This window comes from Lacerta agilis, chromosome 3 (assembly GCF_009819535.1).
Source record: "Lacerta agilis isolate rLacAgi1 chromosome 3, rLacAgi1.pri, whole genome shotgun sequence".
Classification (NCBI taxonomy): domain Eukaryota; kingdom Metazoa; phylum Chordata; class Lepidosauria; order Squamata; family Lacertidae; genus Lacerta; species Lacerta agilis.
The window spans coordinates 48,073,681-48,092,637 of record NC_046314.1 but is presented as its reverse complement, the minus strand read 5'-3'; the positions used below and the strand labels follow the sequence as shown (position 1 = coordinate 48,092,637).

General features: G+C 50.5%; 1 protein-coding gene across 3 annotated transcripts in view; it reads right to left on the bottom strand.

Annotated features, from left to right (window-relative positions):
• NR2E1 (nuclear receptor subfamily 2 group E member 1) overlaps positions 1-13,466 on the bottom strand; it is a 28,451-nt gene extending 14,985 nt beyond the window's left edge. For 2 of the 3 annotated variants that reach the window (XM_033143548.1, XM_033143550.1), the window contains exons 1-2: positions 4,979-5,033; positions 2,790-2,935 (exon numbers count right to left, since the gene is read on the bottom strand). In XM_033143548.1, coding sequence (XP_032999439.1) covers positions 2,790-2,935; positions 4,979-5,033 — 201 coding nt within the window. Of the gene's footprint in view, positions 1-2,789; positions 2,936-4,978; positions 5,034-13,390 lie in introns of those variants that run through there. The other variant, XM_033143549.1, reaches the window with a different exon arrangement.
• Between the last annotated feature and the right edge of the window lie 5,491 nt (positions 13,467-18,957).

Here is an 18,957-nt window from a genome sequence, read left to right as displayed (position 1 = left end):
TTCCTCTCGCGTATTCCTCGGTTTCTTGCCCCTTGCTTTCCCCGCAGAGTCATAAATAAATGGTCCCACTGATTTCCACCTAACCACCTAAGGTAAAGAGCAGGACTTCAGTGTCAAACAACGTAGCTGCCAGGATTTTTTTTTTAATCCCGGACATCTTTCTTTCCAGAAATTTCCCTAGATATTTAGTTTTAGTTGAGCCCTAGGCGTCCAGACCTCAACTGAACCTAAATAGACTTTATAGACTGAGGGTGCAGTCCTATAGGATTGCGTGGACACTATGATTAGGATTTGGTGTGCAGAATACATCACCTGCTGAGCTGTGGGTGGGTGTTTGAAATATGAAGGTTCAGGCTCAAGGGAGCTGGTATGAATTTGGGGCAGGATCCAAACAAAGCTAAGTGCCGCTAAGTCTCCTTTAAGTAGGAGAGATGGGAGCTGCAATCATTATACCTATTTAGTTAGGAGAAAGGCCAAGGGTACTCAGTGGGACTTACTCCTCAGTAGACATGCGCTTTACTTCCCCACTGAAATCGATGGCGCTTCACTTTCGCTAGATTGTGCCCTCGGATTTCTCAGTCCCCCATTCCCTTTCAAAATCGAGCAATGGACCAGAAAGGCGAAGCTGCCCGCTGTATTATCAGATGTATTAGCCTGAGAACATTAATCCAACAATCAAAGCTGAACCCACTTTCGTGCATCCCTCAGCTTATTTGAGCAAGGCAGTTGGAGACGATGATGTTCTCGTTAACGATCACCAAAAGAAACTGTTTTCCTTTATTAAATGCCCTCCGAAGCATCACTCCCTCTACTGCACTCTGTTTCAGGAATGGGTAACCTGTGGCCATCCAGATGATCCTGGACCATAATGCCTACCATCCCCGAGTAATGGCTATACTGGCTGAGACTGAACATCATCTGGAGCACCCCAGCTGAGCTTCCCCACCCCTGCTATACTGGAATCCCTTCATTACTTGGCTCAAAACAAGGCTCACTCCTATTGCAACCCAAGAGAACAGCCATAGGAACAGAGGCAGTTGCATTACTGTGCCAGACCACAGATTCGTCTAGTTTTGTCCAGAGTGCCTGGCAGCTGCTCTCTAGTTTCAGGCAGGACCTTCCCTACCTGAAGACACCAGGGATTGCCCCTGGGATTTTCCATGGGCGAGGCAGATGTTCTGCCGCTGAGCTACGCTCCCTCCAATCTCCTGGCCAATCAAGGTCCGGTGGATTTTGGCCGGAATTCATCTATACATGCAACCGCTGCGCCACAATCCGAAGCGAGCTGCACCCATTTAAACCTCCATTTGCCACACCTCGGTTAAAGGCAGGGGAGAGCTGCCTGCCAGGGTGTGAGCGAGAGTGAACTGCCAGCATTGCTTTAGCTTTGCACCGAGAGGGTGGTGGCTTGCAGCCCAATCTTCAGCACCTTTCTACTCAGAAGCAAATCTGACTCTCTTTTGAGGGCTTCTCCCCGCACCCCGCGGCCAAAGCATGCAGAGGAAAAGAGTTGTTTTGTAAAAGATCTGCACCCGGATCCCATGCATGTCTACTCAGAAGCAAGTCCCCTTTGGTTTCCAGCAGGACTCCTTTCCTGGTACACATGCTGCTGTCCAACAGCAGTAATCGGTTACTTTGGAATCAATCACTGGTTCTGCTCGAATTTCTCAGGGAATAATGGGCATGTGAGTATGACTGTTAGAGGCTGAAATGATCACTGGCCTGTGAGTGTAGGCAATGAAGAAATGCTCAGTATTTAAAGTAGCTTGTTTTACAATGAGTTTTGGATTGTTCTCGAGCACCCGAGCTCCCTGCTAATCCTTCCATTCATTTTGTAAGAATCCTTCTCCTTTGTTCGAGGGCTGTTTAACTTTTGTGGAGGGGGGAAAGGCGGGGGGTAGAGAGAGAAAGAGAGATCAAAATATGGATGTTTCTGAGATTTTCTTTTAAAAACACCCCCCCCCCAAAAAAAAAACCCCACCAAAGTTGCAACTATGCCATTTAAATGCTCAAAAAATCCTGTTTGGTTTCTTGCAAAGGGAGTTTTAATTAAGTTTGGTTCCAACTGTGTTTGGCAGCCCCACCCTAAACTTGGTGGTTGGGAATCCCATGGTTTACCAGGAATCTTCCAAGCACGCTCAGGAACAAGGGACTCGGCAGCAGCGATGGAAAACACCCAACGCAACGTTCAGGGAGAGCAAAGTCTCTCTCTCTGGCCTGGTCTGCAGTTGCAGCAGAACTAGATGGTGGAAACGGGGTCCTAAAGTTGGTCGAATATCCTACAGGCTGGATGCCCTGCTTTGAAAAGCCCCTCTGAAAAAAAGCAAAATTTCCTGCAAGTAGAAAATGGGGAGAAATGTTCCAATCCAGCCTGCTATACTAGATTTCTATTTGCAGGGAGTTCTTTTCTTTTACTATTGGGGAGCGTTCCGACCTGTGCCTGGATTCTGAAGTGGTCTATTATTTGGACGCCGCCTTTTCCCCTGACAGGGACTCCAGGCGGCTTATAGAGAAGCTCCTTCTTTCCGCAGCCGACCTCCCGACCCCCTTCCGCTTTAGTCTACTCCACGTGATGGTGCCTTCGCTGTTCCTCTTCCAGCCACCCGAGACTCCTCGGCCTCCGTAGCCGGCTTCACTCCGCCCTCTCGACCTCCCGCCCCACTGGACGGGGGTGGGGTGGAGATCGCGACGTGAGCTCCTCCCCTGTTTGCGCCCGCCCAGAAAAGCGAGGAATGGCTTTGGCCCCGGAGGGCAAGTGGGTGGAGTGGAAGGTGGCTGGGGGTGAATACCTGGTTCCCAGATTTGCAGACGTAAGTGCGGTTCCTTCGGATGCTTCGCTTGAAAAACCCGGAGCAGCCGTCGCAGGCATAGACGCCGTAGTGCTTGCCGGAGCTGCGGTCCCCACACACTTTGCACGGGATGTCTAAAATCCGGCCTGAGGGCAAAGGCGAGAGAAAGAGAGAGAAAAGAAGGTCAGCCCTCTGGCATGGTTAAGTCCGTGATGGGCATCACAGCCAGGATAACGGGGGCCTCCCCAGCGACCAGTGACGCAGCTCGACCTCAGGCCGAAGTCCAGGCAAGTCCTCTGATGATGACAGGGATGATGAGAAGGAGGGCGAGGACATTTATACCCCACTAACATCCAAAGAGCTCAAGGCGGCTTACGTGGTTTCCCCCCCTCCCCGTTTCATCCTCACAACCACCCTGCAGGAATCTTTTGCCTAAAGTGGGGCTCGAACCCAAGATCCTGAGATTAAGTGTCTCATGCTCTACCAGCTGTCTCCCTGGACCTTGGCTGACACTCTAACCCAGGCTTCCTCAACCTCGACCCTCCAGATGTTTTGGCCTACAACTCCCATGATCCCTAGCTAGAAGGACCAGTGGTCAGGGATGATGGGAATTGTAGTCTCAAAACATATGGAGGTTGAGGAAGCCTGCTCTAACCACTTCACCACACTGGCTCTCTCTACTTACTCAAGGATTGACAGATGAATGGAGAGGGGGCACATCAAACAGGACTGGCATCCGTATTCCTTCTTCTTTTTAAAACTTATAGTCAGGGAGTTGCAGGACGCATGGGCATGGTTACTGATTCCAATTTCATTTAGAAATATAGCCTACAGTACTGCCCTTTTCTGCAAGAAAACGTTACTTGTTCCCAAGTGAATGAACTTAGCATCAGGGTGGCAGACACATTTTATTCCATTTTATTCCAATGGTCATGGTGGTGATGTGATTTAAAGTGAGTTTAAATGCACATGCAGTTATTTTTTATTTTCCATTTTTTTAATCGCAATGGACTGGATAAGAGCCAATAAACTGGATCCAGATAAGACTGAGGCACTGGTAGTGAATGGTTCCCCAGACTGGAAGGATGGGAGGGGGCCTGCTCTTGATGGGGTTACTTCGGGTTCCATCATTGTCACTTGAGGCTCAAGTGGCTTCAGGGTCACAGAGTGCCTTCTATCAGCTTTGGCTGGTGGCCCAGCAAACTTCTGATTTCTGTTGACTACACGTTGGTAACTTCTAGGTTAGATTACTAAAATGCTTTTCGGCACGGGGGACAGGACGGGACATTTAGGTCTTTGGCTTTTCGTTATCATGGCTTCCATGGTTGAGTGGGATGTTTCAATCCACCTATTTAAAAATAGAATTGTCTTTTAGATTTTTTTTGTTTAATTTTAACCTGACTTTAATGTATTTGTTTGTTTTATATTGTAAGTAACTTAGAGTTACTTTGGTAAAAAAGAAAGTGACCGGTAAATAAAATAAAGTCGTCCTACATATTAGGATTGTAGAAGCAATTGTAAAACATGAAATGGCCAGGAGGTGATGGTAGTGGTGAGAAGATCAGTGTTAATTGTGGGCTTCACAACTAAAGTAATACACATGCTCCTCTTAAAAAAACAACATTACCGGTAAGTCCAGGGTACAATGTTAAATTGTTGCACCACTGTCTGCAGACGGCACCCAGCTTTTCAAGGACTTCTTTCTGGCTACATTTGCTTTGATCAGGAGGCCAGCATCTGCAAGTCCTCTCCTGCCATGTTACAGGAGTAGCAACAGAAATTCTGGCTGGAGGGGGCGGGAATTAGACGGCAGTAGGCTACACTCAGGCAGGATTTTGGGATAGACGTCCAGAGTCTCATTCAGCAGGAGGACCCTCAAACGCAGCAGGGTTGGCATATCACATTGTGGAGGAAGTGAAGTAAGAAGCCTTTGCCTATCTCAAGACAACCACCCCCTACAAGACCATTAAGTCCTCACTTCCCCTCTGGAAACAGAAGCTTGTGTTTCCTTAGTGTTGCTACCCTAAGCTCTCCTGCACCCCCGGCCTCTGCACGTTCGCTGGGAACGAAGCAATAGTGATTTCAGCAGAACTTCCGGGCAAATGTGTACAGGATCCCCAAGTGACTAGGAAAGAGTTCCACTGGCTCATTCCTTGTTCAAACAAGCATGGATTTAATTTATGTCTTACATTTATCTGCTGCCTTAACTTCCAGGAGCTCAGTGTGCATAGTTTCTTTCCCCATTCCATTTTTCTAACAACAACCCTGCGAGGTGGGTTAGTCTGAAAGATAGTGATTAGCAGAAGGTCGCACATGAAGCTTCATGGCTGAGTGGGGATTTGAACTGGTGCCTCCCCAGCCCTTAACCAAAACACGCCGCTGCTACACTAAACAAATTTATAGTTCAGTCTATCCAAGTTTACTCAGAAGCAAGATTGACGCGCAGGGGATTTTCTTCCAAGTAAACTTGCTTGGAGCAATTCCAAGCACTAGCCGCCTTCTTTTAGCTCTGGTTGGAAGTAATGATATAATATATAATCCTGAGTGGCGGGAACCTGAAAGAGCATCGAGTGTCCAATCTGCTCTTACTGAAACCTGGTAAAGAAGGAGAATCTACCACCTTCTCGGAGGCAGCCACTGTGGAACAGCTCTTAAAACCAACCAGGTTTTATTTCGATTAAGGGTACATTCCAAAAGACATGAGGCTCAAACCAAAACCTGTCAGGTGTTAAGTCCTACGGGAACGAATGGGTTTTGCTTAGGAGAAAGCAGGCAGAGGCTTGTCCGATGACTAGCGCAAAGTCCAGTCATACTCTGTGGGAAACTGCTAAGTAAATACCTTTAGGATTGCGGTGCGCCATCCTCTGGTGCGCAGCGGGTGCTTTACAGACCCAGACTAAGGAAACGGGAACTTCGCATTAGGTGGGTTATGCCTTAATGTTCTGTGTCGCAGAAGAACCACTCACCTAATAATACACCCCAGTTCTCTTCTCTCTTAAACTTTCTCAGCCAGAAAGTCCTATTAATGCCAACGGTCCTTACTCTCAAGTAAGCGCGTCCTCACCTGGCTAAAGGGAATAGGCTCAAAGCTGATAACTGCAAGCACCAGCATCTACTGGTAGATCATCTCAGTCCACCATCGTTTCATCCGGGGCGTTTCGAGGACCCCAAGCCCTCCTTGCATATGCCTTTGGGACATAGCTGTCAACTTTCCCCTTTTTTAAAAGGGAAATTCCCTTATTCTGAATAGGATTCCTTGCAAGAAAAGGGAACAGTTGACAGCTATGCTTTGGGGTCATGTGTAGCTGTCGGCCTGCGATTGTGGGCGAGCAGCATCTCCGGAAGCTACGTTACAGCCGCTGGAACTTGAGGCGCTTAGGATCGGGCTATTAAAAAGTGAGAGCAGCACTTCAAAGGTCAACGGGTAGTTCTGGAGGAAAAGTTTGGAATGTCCCAGCTGCAGTTCCATCTCTGAAGCTGCAGCCCCTTCCACCCCCGCCACAACTGGAGGAACCACGGAGACTGCACGGAGACCACGGAGACTGTACTGGGAGCTAATACACTCTGCAAACAGCGAAGGCATTCGAAGGATTGCGTTGCGCCTAAGAAGGTTGCTCTGGAGCATGGGCGTAGCCTGGACTTATTTTAGAGGGGGCAGGCCCGAATTATCTGCGACGCAATTGGTCAGTTAGTTAAGTATTACTTACTTACTTGCTTGCTTGCTTACTTGCTTACTTGATTTGGTGGGGGCAGCTGTCCCCCCTTCACTCCTATGGCTACGCCCATGCTCTGGAGGAAATGTATTTGTTAGAATAAAATAATAATGGTATTGTAAAAAGTGAGGAGGACTGGAGCCTTACAACGCGATCGGATTCGTGCCGGGTCCCATACATTTGCAACCCAAAGGAAAGACTTCCTCTGTTCAAGGTGGCTTACTTCCCAGGTGTAGAGCAGAGGTGTGTGGCCTTAGCACTGCAGAGGGCTTGCTTCCAAGTTAGGCTGCAATCCAGTCCCCACTTACCTGGCAGTAAGTCTCATTGAACTCATTGGGGCACCCTTGTGAGTGGGCAGGCGTATGTTTGCAGGGAGGGCAGCCTGAAAGCTGTAAACGCTTAAGATGGGGGGTGCAATGAAGTCGAAGGGACTTGAAAGATTTAGGTGCAAGACACCATCTTTTTGCAGCTGAGCAGGCAGAGATCAAGAGGAATATTCGGAAAAGGAGACGGAGCTTCCAGCCTTTACCCCCCCCCCCCGTGTGTGTGTGTGATGGCTGGTTGCCCGAATGGCGTCGTGGGGGGGGGGGCGGAATTCCGAGCAGATTCTTCCGCTTTCTGGAGAAGCGAGGCCGGCAAGAGCGCTGCTCTGAGACCTGGCTTCTGGGCTTGGGGCGGGGCCCTGAAACAATGCCTCCCCGGCAGACAATAGGGACATTAGATAACGTGTTAACTTAAAGATTTCCCCCTATGGAGAACTCGTTTGACTGCCTCCAATCAGCGCAAACTGCCAGCCGCGGCCCGCTTCTCCTCCAAATGAAACCCGACAGCTGCTATATGCGGGGCCGGCGGGAGGAAGGGGGATTAGGTGGTGGGGCGCGCTGGGAAGCGGAGAGAGGGGGGCGCGAGGGAGAGAGGAGGGATCCTTCCAAGGAGGAGGAGGGAAAGAAGGGGGGGGAAATCAGTCACAACAGGTCCGGGGAAAGGACAACGCTCAGGAATCTTCAGCCCTCCCCCTCGAGATAAAAAGTGAAGTTTGGCTGCTGTGTGAGTGTGGGTGGTGGTTTGGGGGGGGGGAGCGGGAAGGTAAGCGATCTCCAGGAGAGCCGGGTGAGCCAAGCTTGGCTTCTGGAGCTGTGTAATTACACGCCCTCCTTGCCACCTGCCTATTGGGTCACCAGTGACCCGTCAAAAAGAGTAGCATGGGAATTCGCATTGCAGACAATGGCCACAGGGGAGAGCACTCGACTCCCCCCCACCGCCTCCTCCAGCCCCTCCCCTGCCTCTCACACCGCTCTTGGCCGGCCCTCTCGCTCGCTCGCTCTCAGCCCCCCCCCCCTCCCGCACGTCCTTCAGGCAGCCACTGCTGGACTTTCCACTCTCAAAGAGGGGGAAAAGCAAGGAAATCGGACATGCCACGTTGCCATCTCCTGGCGTTGGATGTCACCGCTCCTTAATCGGACAAAACGCGCAACTCCTTATGCCAATCCAAAACTCGCCTTCTGGGCTTCTGCCCCCGCTCCTCGCTTTTTTTGCGCTTGCACAGAGGAAGCGGATCTCAGCCTCGCTCTTTCCCATCTCTTTCTGTCTCTGCCCCACAAACCGATTTCAAAGGCCCACGTAGATAAAAGGACTTCACGTCGAAGTGCTGGCGGGAGGTGCCACCGAGGATGAGATCCCCCTGCACGGGGGAGGATCCTTGAGCTTGTTGTTGTTTAGTCGTTTAGTCCTGTCTGACCCCGTGGACCAGAGCACGCCAGGCACGCCTATCTTTCACTGCCTCCCGCAGTTTGGTCAGACTCATGTTGGTAGCTTCGAGAACACTGTCCAACCATCTCGTCCTCTGCCGTTCCCTTCTCCTTGTGCCCTCCATCTTTCCCAACATCAGGGTCTTTTCTAGGGAGTCTTCTCTTCTCATGAGGTGGCCAAAGTATTGGAGCCTCAGCTTCGGGATCTGTCCTTCCAGTGAGCAATCAGGGCTGATTTCCTTCAGAATGGATAGGTTTGATCTTCTTGTAGTCCACGGGACTCTCAAGAGTCTCCCTCCAGCACCATAATTCAAAAGCATCAATTCTTCGGAGATCAGCCTTCTTTATGGTCCAGCTCTCACTTCCACTTTCGAGTAAAAAGCCTCAAAGGATCGAGTTTGAGGGCGTGACATTTCTTCAGAACGGGGGCATCCTTTTGGTGGTTCTGTTGCCCCAACGCGTCCGACCCCAAGCCGTCCCTGTTACTGCGAGCCGCTGGCTTGAAATAGTCTAACCAGGCTTCCGGTCGCGTTGAAATCCATTGGATTTCCTTCTGAGCCAACAGAGGATCTAGTCGTAAATATATTTAGAGGGCGGTAAACATCATATTAAGTGTAAAGTAAATAACCAGTTTACTTCCCAGTATTTCTGGAGATACCATTCCCCAAATCGTAGCACCTTGGTTCTAGGAGTTTGTTTAAAAAATAAGAAAAAGAAAGGGGGAAATAAGATAGGAAAATAGTTATGACCCTGTGAGTCATAACTATTTTAGAAAATCTGAAATAGCTCTTTTAGGAGTACCTGAAGTATAACCATTAAAGCCCCTAGTTGTATATCTAGAATAAATAAATAAAAAACATTTAAATTCCTAAATTTAAATATTTTTAAAATGTATAGCTCTTACTTCGAAGCAGCCCAATTTACTCCTCAGGGGCTGAATGCAGGATAAGTGCAATTACATACTTGTAGCCGGTTTCTAATAATATTTCCTCTGAAGCAGAAAGTTATTCTAAGTTCAAAGGGATTTATTTCTACGTGTATTTTTACACACACACGCGCACACACAGTGTTAAGATGGTAAAACTTTGCTCGTTTACTTGGGAGTAAGCCGCTCTGTTATCGTAATCCAGAGTAAAAGTGCCTAGGAAAATTGAGGGTGGCAAAATATTCCAGCGGCGAATACAGAATAACGGAACACGCACAACTGTTTTAGCGTCCCCGAACAGGCATGCAATTTTGACAAGCCAATTCAGCCGCGGTTTAACTTTTAATTTCACTGGGACCCCCACGTATTCCACCACATTGTATATTCCTTATTTGCATTAAGTTTGTTTATATTAAACACCCCCCCCCCCACGGAATTTCTTCCCGCGGCCTGCGGAAAAACTAATGGCCTTAATTAATGCCCGGGAGGATTCCTCTAAACACCTCCGGATCCGCTCGCCCAGTCCAGATTCTGGATTGATTCTGCTCTGTTCTTCTATAGTTTCTCCTCTCTCCGACGCCCAACGTAGCTAGCTATACCTGACCTCTTGTTTCTGCTCTATTTTAAGTGCTTATATTGTATTGGTGCCCGTTGAATATGCCTGCTTATTTGGCAACCAGGCACACACTTCAGACAGGAGATAGGATAAGCTGAATATTAGATTCGCTGTCTCTATAATTTCCTTATTCTCCTTCCATTACTAGCTTAAACATTGCACACCGAAATAGGCAACAGAATAGCCTACTATAATTGCGGGGGGGGGGGGCAGCAATCCAGCCACAATCCAGCGCGTTTAAATCCTACGAATTCCAAAAGGAGAAGCTTAAAAACTCTTGCCATTGAAACTCTGCGGGTCTCAACTTCGGCAGTGCCTATTTTCTCGCCTTCGCCACCGTCCTCTTCTGCTCCAAACTTTGGCTCACTGCCCTCCGCTTACCCCCTCCACCATTTTAATGACATTTAGAGAGGGTGGGTGTCGGTCTCTCAGCCCATTAATTTGCCCCCCCCCACCTCCAGCAACCATGGCTCCTGTGCTGAGAATAAAATTCCGAAGGATGCCAGGCGAACGAGGGACCCCGTTAACTTGACACGAGGTCACCAGATAACTGATTAACCCCTGTTTAAAGGCCCCAGAAGTCTAACGGGAAAGACAAACGCGGCTCGGGCGGCGCTGGGAAACCGTTTGGAACATCCCTCGACGGGGCGTCCGGGGCGGGGGCACTTTTTGTGTGTGTGCGCGCCTCGTAATTGCTTAAAGATATATGGCAGCTTCGATTACTGTAATTACCATCAGAGGCTGTTGAAAGAAGTTAGGCTGCTTTGCGAGGACTCCTCGACGGGGTCTTGTTACCACCCAAGCAGAGAGATCACATCTGACATCACTCCAGCCTGGCGGAAGGGAAAGCGGAGCCAGCGCCAAAGGCCGGAGGAGACGCGGCCGCTTCTGCCCCACGGCTCGGGACTAGACGGGCTGCCCGAAGGCCTGGCGCGGGGCGCCCTCCCTCCAAGGGGCACAGAAGTTCGCCCCGGTACTCCTCAAGGCAGGGCCGAGATCCTGCGGGGGAGTGAAGGCCAGAGGGATCAGTGGGGAGGGGTCCGCCAGGGGGGAAATGGCGTGAGAAGCCAGAGCTTCTATCCTGCAGAATAAATAACCAAGTTTGCGCATACCCCGAATTAGAAAATGTTCTCTAACTCATAAACAGGGGAGGATCCAAATAGAGCCGAGCAGCCTAAAGTCTCTGGGTTGATTATTATTTTTTAATCCATTTGAATCCCCCCAAACAGCAGATTGAGACCAATCACCTAAAATCAAGGCTGTCGTGCCAGACCCAATGTCATTCAAACCAACGGCCCTTGGTTTTTGTTTATTGATATCAGTTAGGAATGTGAACAGTCCGTGCTTTTTTTGTTTTTTCGTTGGAGGAAAGAACTCGCTGAACACGTAATAAAACTCTCCTAGTTCCAAAAACGTTGCGTTTGGATCATTTATGGAGCCGTAAGGTGGATCAATGGCAAGTTAAGATGCAAGCAAACGGAAACTGGCCGGGACGGAGTTCCTCCTGAGCTAATCTTCCAGCGGCGTTTATTCCGTTATGCCAAGTTAATTCTGTTTTTAAGCTATCCCGGGCGGGCTGCAGCCGCGGGAGACGGGGCAGGAGAAGTACGTCTGGCCTCCTTGAAATTAAGGAAACTTACTTCCAAGTAACATCCCGACCCCACTCTAGGGATCTCATTCCCAGGTCACAGAAATCGCATTTAGTTTAAAAGAAAAGAAAGAAAATGTGTCCCAACACATTTCTCTCTCTCTCTCTCTCTCTCTCTCTCTCTCTCTCTCTCTCTCTCTCTCTCTCTCTCTCTCTCTCTCTCTCACACACACACACACACACAAACAAACACACCTTCCTGGTTTACACCACATTCTTTATTTCTTTATCCGAAAGAACCTGTGATGGCCCTCAGTGTAAGAGGCGACAGAGCCCCAAGGAGGGGAGGTAACGGGGACACTTGGGGAGCCCCATCTCCCCGGGGCAGTTTGGTTCAACCCCAGGGACTAGCGGAACAACAAGGCCAAGCTCAGGGAGCTGCGGCAAAAAGCTGCACCAACTTTGAACATACTCCCACTGGATCCTGGCGACTAAATGCACGGTGACCTGGAGGAAGCTCCATTGAAAGCAGAACTACTCCGGAGTAAATTATTCATAGGCTCCATAATTTCACAAAGTTGGCCCGAGAATAATTTCTACCTCTCTTTAGATAACAGTCTGCACGTCCCCTGGCAGAAGCAACGCGGATGTCCCGTCCCCTGACCCCTCCAAGGATTGCGGGAAAACAGACGGGAGACGTTTGCTCTAGATCGATCCAAAGGGATTTTGCTACCAGATCCATCCCGCTAACCTCCCCGCTCCCAGCCCCAAACTATATTTTGGTGATCCTCAAATACAGAAAGAAAAACTTTACTTTCTCTTTTTGCCGTGATAATGGTGGTGTGTACACACACGCACACACACACACACACACAGAGAGAGAGAGAGAGAGAGAGAGAGAGAGAGAGAGAGAATAACATCCTCTTTTATATACTTTGCTCTGTGGGAAAAAGTTTCGAAGGCGAGTCAATATCGAGCGATGCCAAATAATTCGGAATAAAGTTAGTCTGCTGCAGTTACAGCAACCAACACGCGCGCTAGAAGAGGAGGAAGAAGAAGTTTGAAAAGGAAATAAGGGGAGACGATTCGGGGGGGGGGGTGGCATTTCTACATGCACGTGCTTCTCTTTCTCCAAAGGCATTTTTGATGTTGCTAAAAAAAATGTCACCGTGGCCCCACGCTCTCGTCCTAAAACGACCTGGTCCACCAGTCGCCCTTACATCAAACTAGATCGTGTACGTTACTGACCCTATTATGCATATTACGACAAAAAGAGGGGGGGACACCCACCCCCAAAAGTCCCTTCTTGGATTTCTGGAGTCTGAAGCCAACTCCTAGCCCGAGCGGTCAATCAGACTTAAAGAAAGAAATCCCTCCGTTATGAGGTGTACCCGGATTTAGGATTAAGGGAAATGTGACTTTTAAGTTGTTTCTGCTTCTCCCTTTCGCAGGATTATTCGGTAAGGCTGGAAATGGTGTGCAAAGTATTCCCGTCAAATCCTCTTTCCAGAGAACGGCTCCCTCCCTCCTCCTCCTTGGCATTCAACTCAGAAGTTTCGGGCTGCTCTCCCTTCTCTTTTTAAAACGGATTAAGAGCAGCAGAAGGAAGTTGCGCAGGTCGATCGGCATCGCGATCTCCGCCGTGGGAAAGAGACCCGCGTGCGCAACTGTTTGACTTGATCGCGACCTACGAGCGCCCCATCTTTGCCCCCCTCCCCGCGATCAGAAAGGGGGACCTGAAGTTCATTACAGGCCCGAATCCCCATCCGGGAGAAAAAAACAACCTCCAAAATCCCAAAGCCACGCAACACGATCCTCCGCAGACTGCCTTGCGAGGAAAGCCCCTCCGCGTGGGTTTGCTCCCGGGAAGCGCGCTTTGCGAAAGATCCAGACTCGGAGCGAGAGGACACCCTCCGCCGCCCCCTGAAAGGGACCCAGCCTGACCCAGGGGCTGCGAAGGCACTCGCCCCCCGCCCCCCCCTGCGGGCGCCCCCCGCTGCGCGTTACCCACTTGTGGATCCCGCCGGCTTGCTCATGGCGGAGTCCCTCGGGGCGGCGGCTCCGGCTCGGGTTTTTCCGGCGGCGGCGACCGGGCGCTGCGGCTTCTCCTCCGCCCGAGGGTCTTCCTCCGGCCGCGGCGCTTGGCTTCCTGGGGGCAGCTGCCTCAGGGCTACTCCCGCGGGCGAAAGCGACGCATCTCCTCCTCCCTCCTCGCCTCCCGCCTTCCTAAATCACTTTCTCCGCTTCCTCAGAGGACGGTCCTGCCTAGTAGAGGGAGAGGAAACTTTTCTTTTTTTGGCGGGAGGAGTTGACGGGGCGCGGGGCGCGGGAGGGGGGGGTAGAGAGAGTTTGGCTTTGCTCAATCGCTCGCCGCTTCTTTTCCAAGGGAAAGGAGACGCCGGTGGCTTTTCAGGAGGAGGAGGAGAAGTTGTCGTCGTCCCTCCGGAGGGTTTGAGGAAGGGGGCGACGGCGGCGCGGTCGAGAAGAAGGGGGGCTGGCATTAAGAGCCACACGGCGAGAGGAGGACGTAGGAGCTGTGCTGCGCGGCTCAGGGCGCCGAGGCAGAGATCAGAGGCGGGCAAATAATAAAAAGGAACCGGGGGTGGCGGTGGTGATGGGGGGGGGCAACGTCAGAAGAGGCAGGGTCTGGTTCTCAGAAAGTGAATGGCACCGAGCGGAGAGAGAAAAAAGTGAAAGGTTTCCAGAAGTTCACCACACGGGCTGACTTTGTGCTTTGAGCCTCCAGCCTGAGGCGCCTATCATATCCCCCGGGAGCGCTGACAGGCAGCCCGCGGGGAGGGGGAGGGGGCTCCTCTCGCCTCCGTCCCTCCTCTTCCTCCATCTCCCCCCCCCTCAACCACCTTCACAGCAATCCAGTTCTTGGCGATGTGCGTGACGTCAGCTGGGTCTAGGGAGGGGGTGGGAGGGAGCGAGGGGGGTGTTAAATTCTAATGCTATTAATGAACCTCCCAGCGGCTTCTGCACAGGAGTTTGGAAAAGCCGATTCCGGAGCGTTTCTCTCTCTCTCTCTCTCTCTCTCTCTCTCTCTCTCTCTCTCTCTCTCTCTCTCTCTCTCTCTCTCTCTCTCTCTCTCTCTTTCTCTCTCTCTCTCTCATTTGCTTCTTACCAGCCTTGGATGCAAAAACGTAAAAACAAACAAACAAACAAACAATAAATAAATAAATATTTATTTATTTATTTTAAAAGGGGATCTTTTCTCCTATAATCCGATTTCCCTCCTCAGCGGCGTGGTTGACTTGTTAATGGAGAGCCTGGTCAACCAGCCTCCCTCGACTTTCTCCAAGGAAAGCGTCCCTCCCGGCCAGGCGGGGGCGCTCTCCAGAGTCCAGGGGGCGAGAGATGGCCTGTGCGCGAGGCTCCAGTCTCTTCGCCCAGGTTGGGCGGAGCAAGGGAAGCGGCGATGGGGGGAAAAGATTGCTTCTAACTCTCCCGCCCTCCCATGCCATTTTGCTCCCGATCCCAAGACTTCTTCCACGCTTCCATCCTACGCGCACTTCCTTGAAGAAAGCCATTGTAGGAAACAGAAGTGGCTCTTCCCCCCCTTTTTTTGCTGCAGAAACGTGCATGGTGGATCGGGCCCCACACCAGCTTCTGAAGCCTGGATGATTAGGCTCAGGTGGCGGTGGTCCTGCGGTTCCTCCTCGTCCTGAGTTTTTGGGCGGGAAAGTCCCCTCCCGGTGGTGAAGCAAGTTTATAAGAAGCTGGGCCTGCAGTTCGCCCTGGGCCCCAACGCCAAGGCAGCTCCTGCTTCGTCTTCAGCGTTTGCTGCGCATCCACGTGGGTGCCGCTGATGCTGTCGGCCTACAGGTTAAGGCTGTTGTAAGGACTGGCGAGCGATGGGAACACTTGAAAAATAATGATCTCCCTTTAGTCAGGGCTGTGATTGGATCATCTGCCCGCCCTCGAAGTACTTCAAACTGCGATCCACCAGGTTACGCAGGATTCCTAAGGAACATGGAAAACTGAATCAGGCCATTTGTACGTGTAGCTCGATTTTGCCAACGCCAGGGAGTCTCTCCCAGGACTCCCCGGAGATCCCACGGGTTGAGCAGGGGACCTTTCCTATGCCAAAAGCAAGTGCGCCCCCCCCCCCAGCCAATGCGCTTCCCCAGCTGTTCTTCAGGGGCAGGCGTCCAAAGCAGAAGTGCATGCAGGTGTGTCTGGGCATTTGTCTATATACCTATGTGTGCATAGCTGGCTCCCAAGACTGAAGCACGGTTATGTGAGCACGTCCCGCTCCCACGACTGTGATCTGGTTTGCCTAGCACAGCATCCCCTTTCTAGCTGGTGCTCTCCGGATGTTGCTCGACGACAACTCCCGTAAGATCTCTGACCATTGGCCGTGCTGGCTGGGGCTGATGGGAGTTGGAGTCCGGATCATGTGGGCTGAGGGGCAACAGGTTGAAGGAGGCTGGCTTAGAATGATAGGGATGCTGCCTGTCCAAAGATCTTCCAGTCTACATATGTCCTCTTGGAGAAATTCCGAACCGCAAGCAATGCGCTCCCCCCCCCCCCACTTTACGAATTAGTCTGCCACAGCTATCAAGTCGCAAGCTATCAAGTCGCAGCAGTAATCGAACAAAGGATTCTCCCACACGCTAGAAATGCTTCTTTCCTTCAAGCGACCGACCCAGCAAATGGTGAACTGATCCATCAGGACACAGCAGCAGGCAAAATCTCCCCAAGTGACTAGTCCAGGCAGAGGCAAATTCCGGCCCTCCAGATGTTTGGGACTACAATTCTCATCATCCCTAGCTAACAGGACCAGTGGTCAGGGATGGTGGGAATTGTAGTCCCAAACATCTGGAGGGTCGGAGTTTGCCTATGCCTGGACTAGTCCGTATGATCTGATGAAAGTTCCCCATCTCATCCCAACCTCGAACAAGCAAGCAGCCAATCCGAAACGCGAAGTCTTCGCTCTAAAAAGGTGGCCTTAATCGCGCGTCCCTCCCCGAGCCCACATCTCCTGCTATGGCTGAGTTCTAATGGTAGCCATCTCTGAGATTCCAGGTGGAAGAGTTTATTCATTCAAGACTCGACATCTTATCACGGAAGAACTGAACAGCAACGGGCAACAGATCTTATCCCATTTCTGCAAACCACTGTGCTTAAGATTTATTTCATTTGAATGAGAAAGTTTTTTTTAATGTAGGCTACTTTATGCAAACTTGGATATTTATCCCTCGATTTTTATCTTTTGAACGCCATAGGCTTATTATAATGCAACCAGAGCGAATGGTTAAAACAGTAGATTTAACAATCCATCGTAAGATACACAATGAATTCTTATTCCAGAACACAAACCTTTCCTAGCAGGTAACCCCAGCGCCACCACGATTTCAGAAAACTTCATTGAACTAACACCAGCCTCTTAAAGGAAGCTCCTTATTTGGGACCCCGGGATCAAGCAATTCTGCAGGATGCCCTCAGACACTAAGTGGAAGCTGTGGTCCCAATTCTGCCGCTTGATTCCACAGGAGACCTAAGTGGACCGTTCTGCTCAGAGGATGGGGGGCTCTTACCCAAATCTGCAGAGCAGCCCCTCTTTTACACACACACACACACACACACACACACACACACCGGCTCGTCCTAAGTTGCCCCCCCATCCTCTCAGCCCCCAAACGATAAAAAAGACCTAGTCAAAGAGAGCCATTATCCGAGCCCCTGATCTTTAAGAGATTACTAAACTCGAACTTTAAACCCAATCAGAGGCTCTGTCAGTAGAACAAGAGCTTATTAACCTCTCCCAGGGAAGGGGGCTGCTTTGGGGGGCTTTACATCGCTTCGATAGGGGGGGTGTCCGCGCGGAAAGGAGGCGGGGAGTCTGGAGAGAGACCCTCCCGTTCAATCCCATCAGTCGATGGGGGGATGTAAAGGGTTGGCGGCATTGTTTCGCGTGCATGTCAAGGGGATGTTTTTACCCCAGGCGCCGCAGATCTTGCTGCGGATCAGCAGTCAGCACGTTTAATTAAATCGGCTACAGTTCTCTAACGACATAACGAGGAGGGGAGATCCTTTGGCTGTGAGCCTCTTTGCGGAATTGGTCATGGTGTATTTATTGCTTTCGGATTTGCAGTAAATAATCCCTTTGCTTAAAAGAGGAAATGATTTCTTTCTTTCTTTTAAAGAAAGAGGAGGATCAACTGCATAGGTGAGACCGCAGGTTATGTTTTGTTTCAGGCAGTTGCTGGAGCAATCTTCTCCAGACTGCATGGCCTTGTTGTGGTCACCTTTGATATGGGACCACCAGAATCAACGCCCTAACAAAGCAAAAGGTGCAGCTGGAGCAGCAGCCCCAGGTTATTGGGAGGGATCCTGATTCAGGTGTATGAAGCCTTATGGAACCGCACTGTGTCATCTGAGTCCACAAACCAACAGTCTGATGCGTAGGTAGAGGAACACCACTTATTGGGCTGGACCCGGCAATATGCAGATAGAGATGTGCCCTCTGCCAGCTAGCTGGCAAATCCCTGTCTACAGAGTTGAGGCCACCCTGGCTGACATGCAGCAACGTTCATCTATCAAACATCCACGGGTGGATTCCATGCACACTGAGTCACCATTGGACTGTTTTGACTCCCCCTACCCCTTTCCACAATTATGGTTCTTTCCTACAGATTTTTGGTACTTATGTGGAGTTTGGGTTTACTCTTTTGCATGTGTGTGTGTGTGGTTCCATATTGGCCACATTTGTGAAATAATAATAATAATAAAATATTTTTTTATTTATACCCCGCCCTCCCAAGCCAGAACCGGGCTTAGGGCAGCTAACACCAATAAAATTACAATAAAATGTAAAAGAAAAAGAAAAAACAGTTAATTAAAATACGGGTTAAAATACAATTTAAAATGCAGCCTCATTTTAGTAGTAGCCCATAAATCAAAACCATAAGGGGAGGGAAACATAAGGGTCAGACTGAGTCCAAACCAAAGGCCAGGCGGAACAGCTCCGTCTTGCAGGCCCTCCGGAAAGATGTCAAATCCTGCAGGGCCCTGGTCTCTTGTGACAGAGTGTTCCACCAAGTCGGGGCCAGTACTGAAAAGGCCCTGGCCCTAGTTGAGACCAATCTAACCACCTTGCAGCTCAGGACCTCCAAAATGTTGTTATTTGTGGACCTTAAGGTCCTCCGCGGGGCATACCAGGAGGGGCGGTCCCGTAGGTACAAGGGTCCTGGGCCACATAGGGCTTTAAAGATCAAAACCAGCACCTTAAACCTGACCCTGTACTCCACTGGGAGCCAGTGCAGCTGGTAAAGCACTGGTTGAATGTGGTCCCGTGGCAAGGACCCCGTAAGGAGCCTCGCCACGGCATTCTGCACCCGCTGGAGTTTCTGGGTTAGCTTCAAAGGCAGCCCTGCGTAGAGCGAGTTACAATAATCAAGCCTGGAGGTGACTGTCGCATGGATCACTGTGGCCAGATCAGGATGAGAAAGGTAAGGGACCAACTGCTTGATACGGCAGAGATGGAAAAATGCCACCTTTGCTGTGGCTGCAACCTGTGCCTCCATGGAAAGGGAGGCGTCGAAGGTTACACCCAAGCTCTTGACAGAAGGC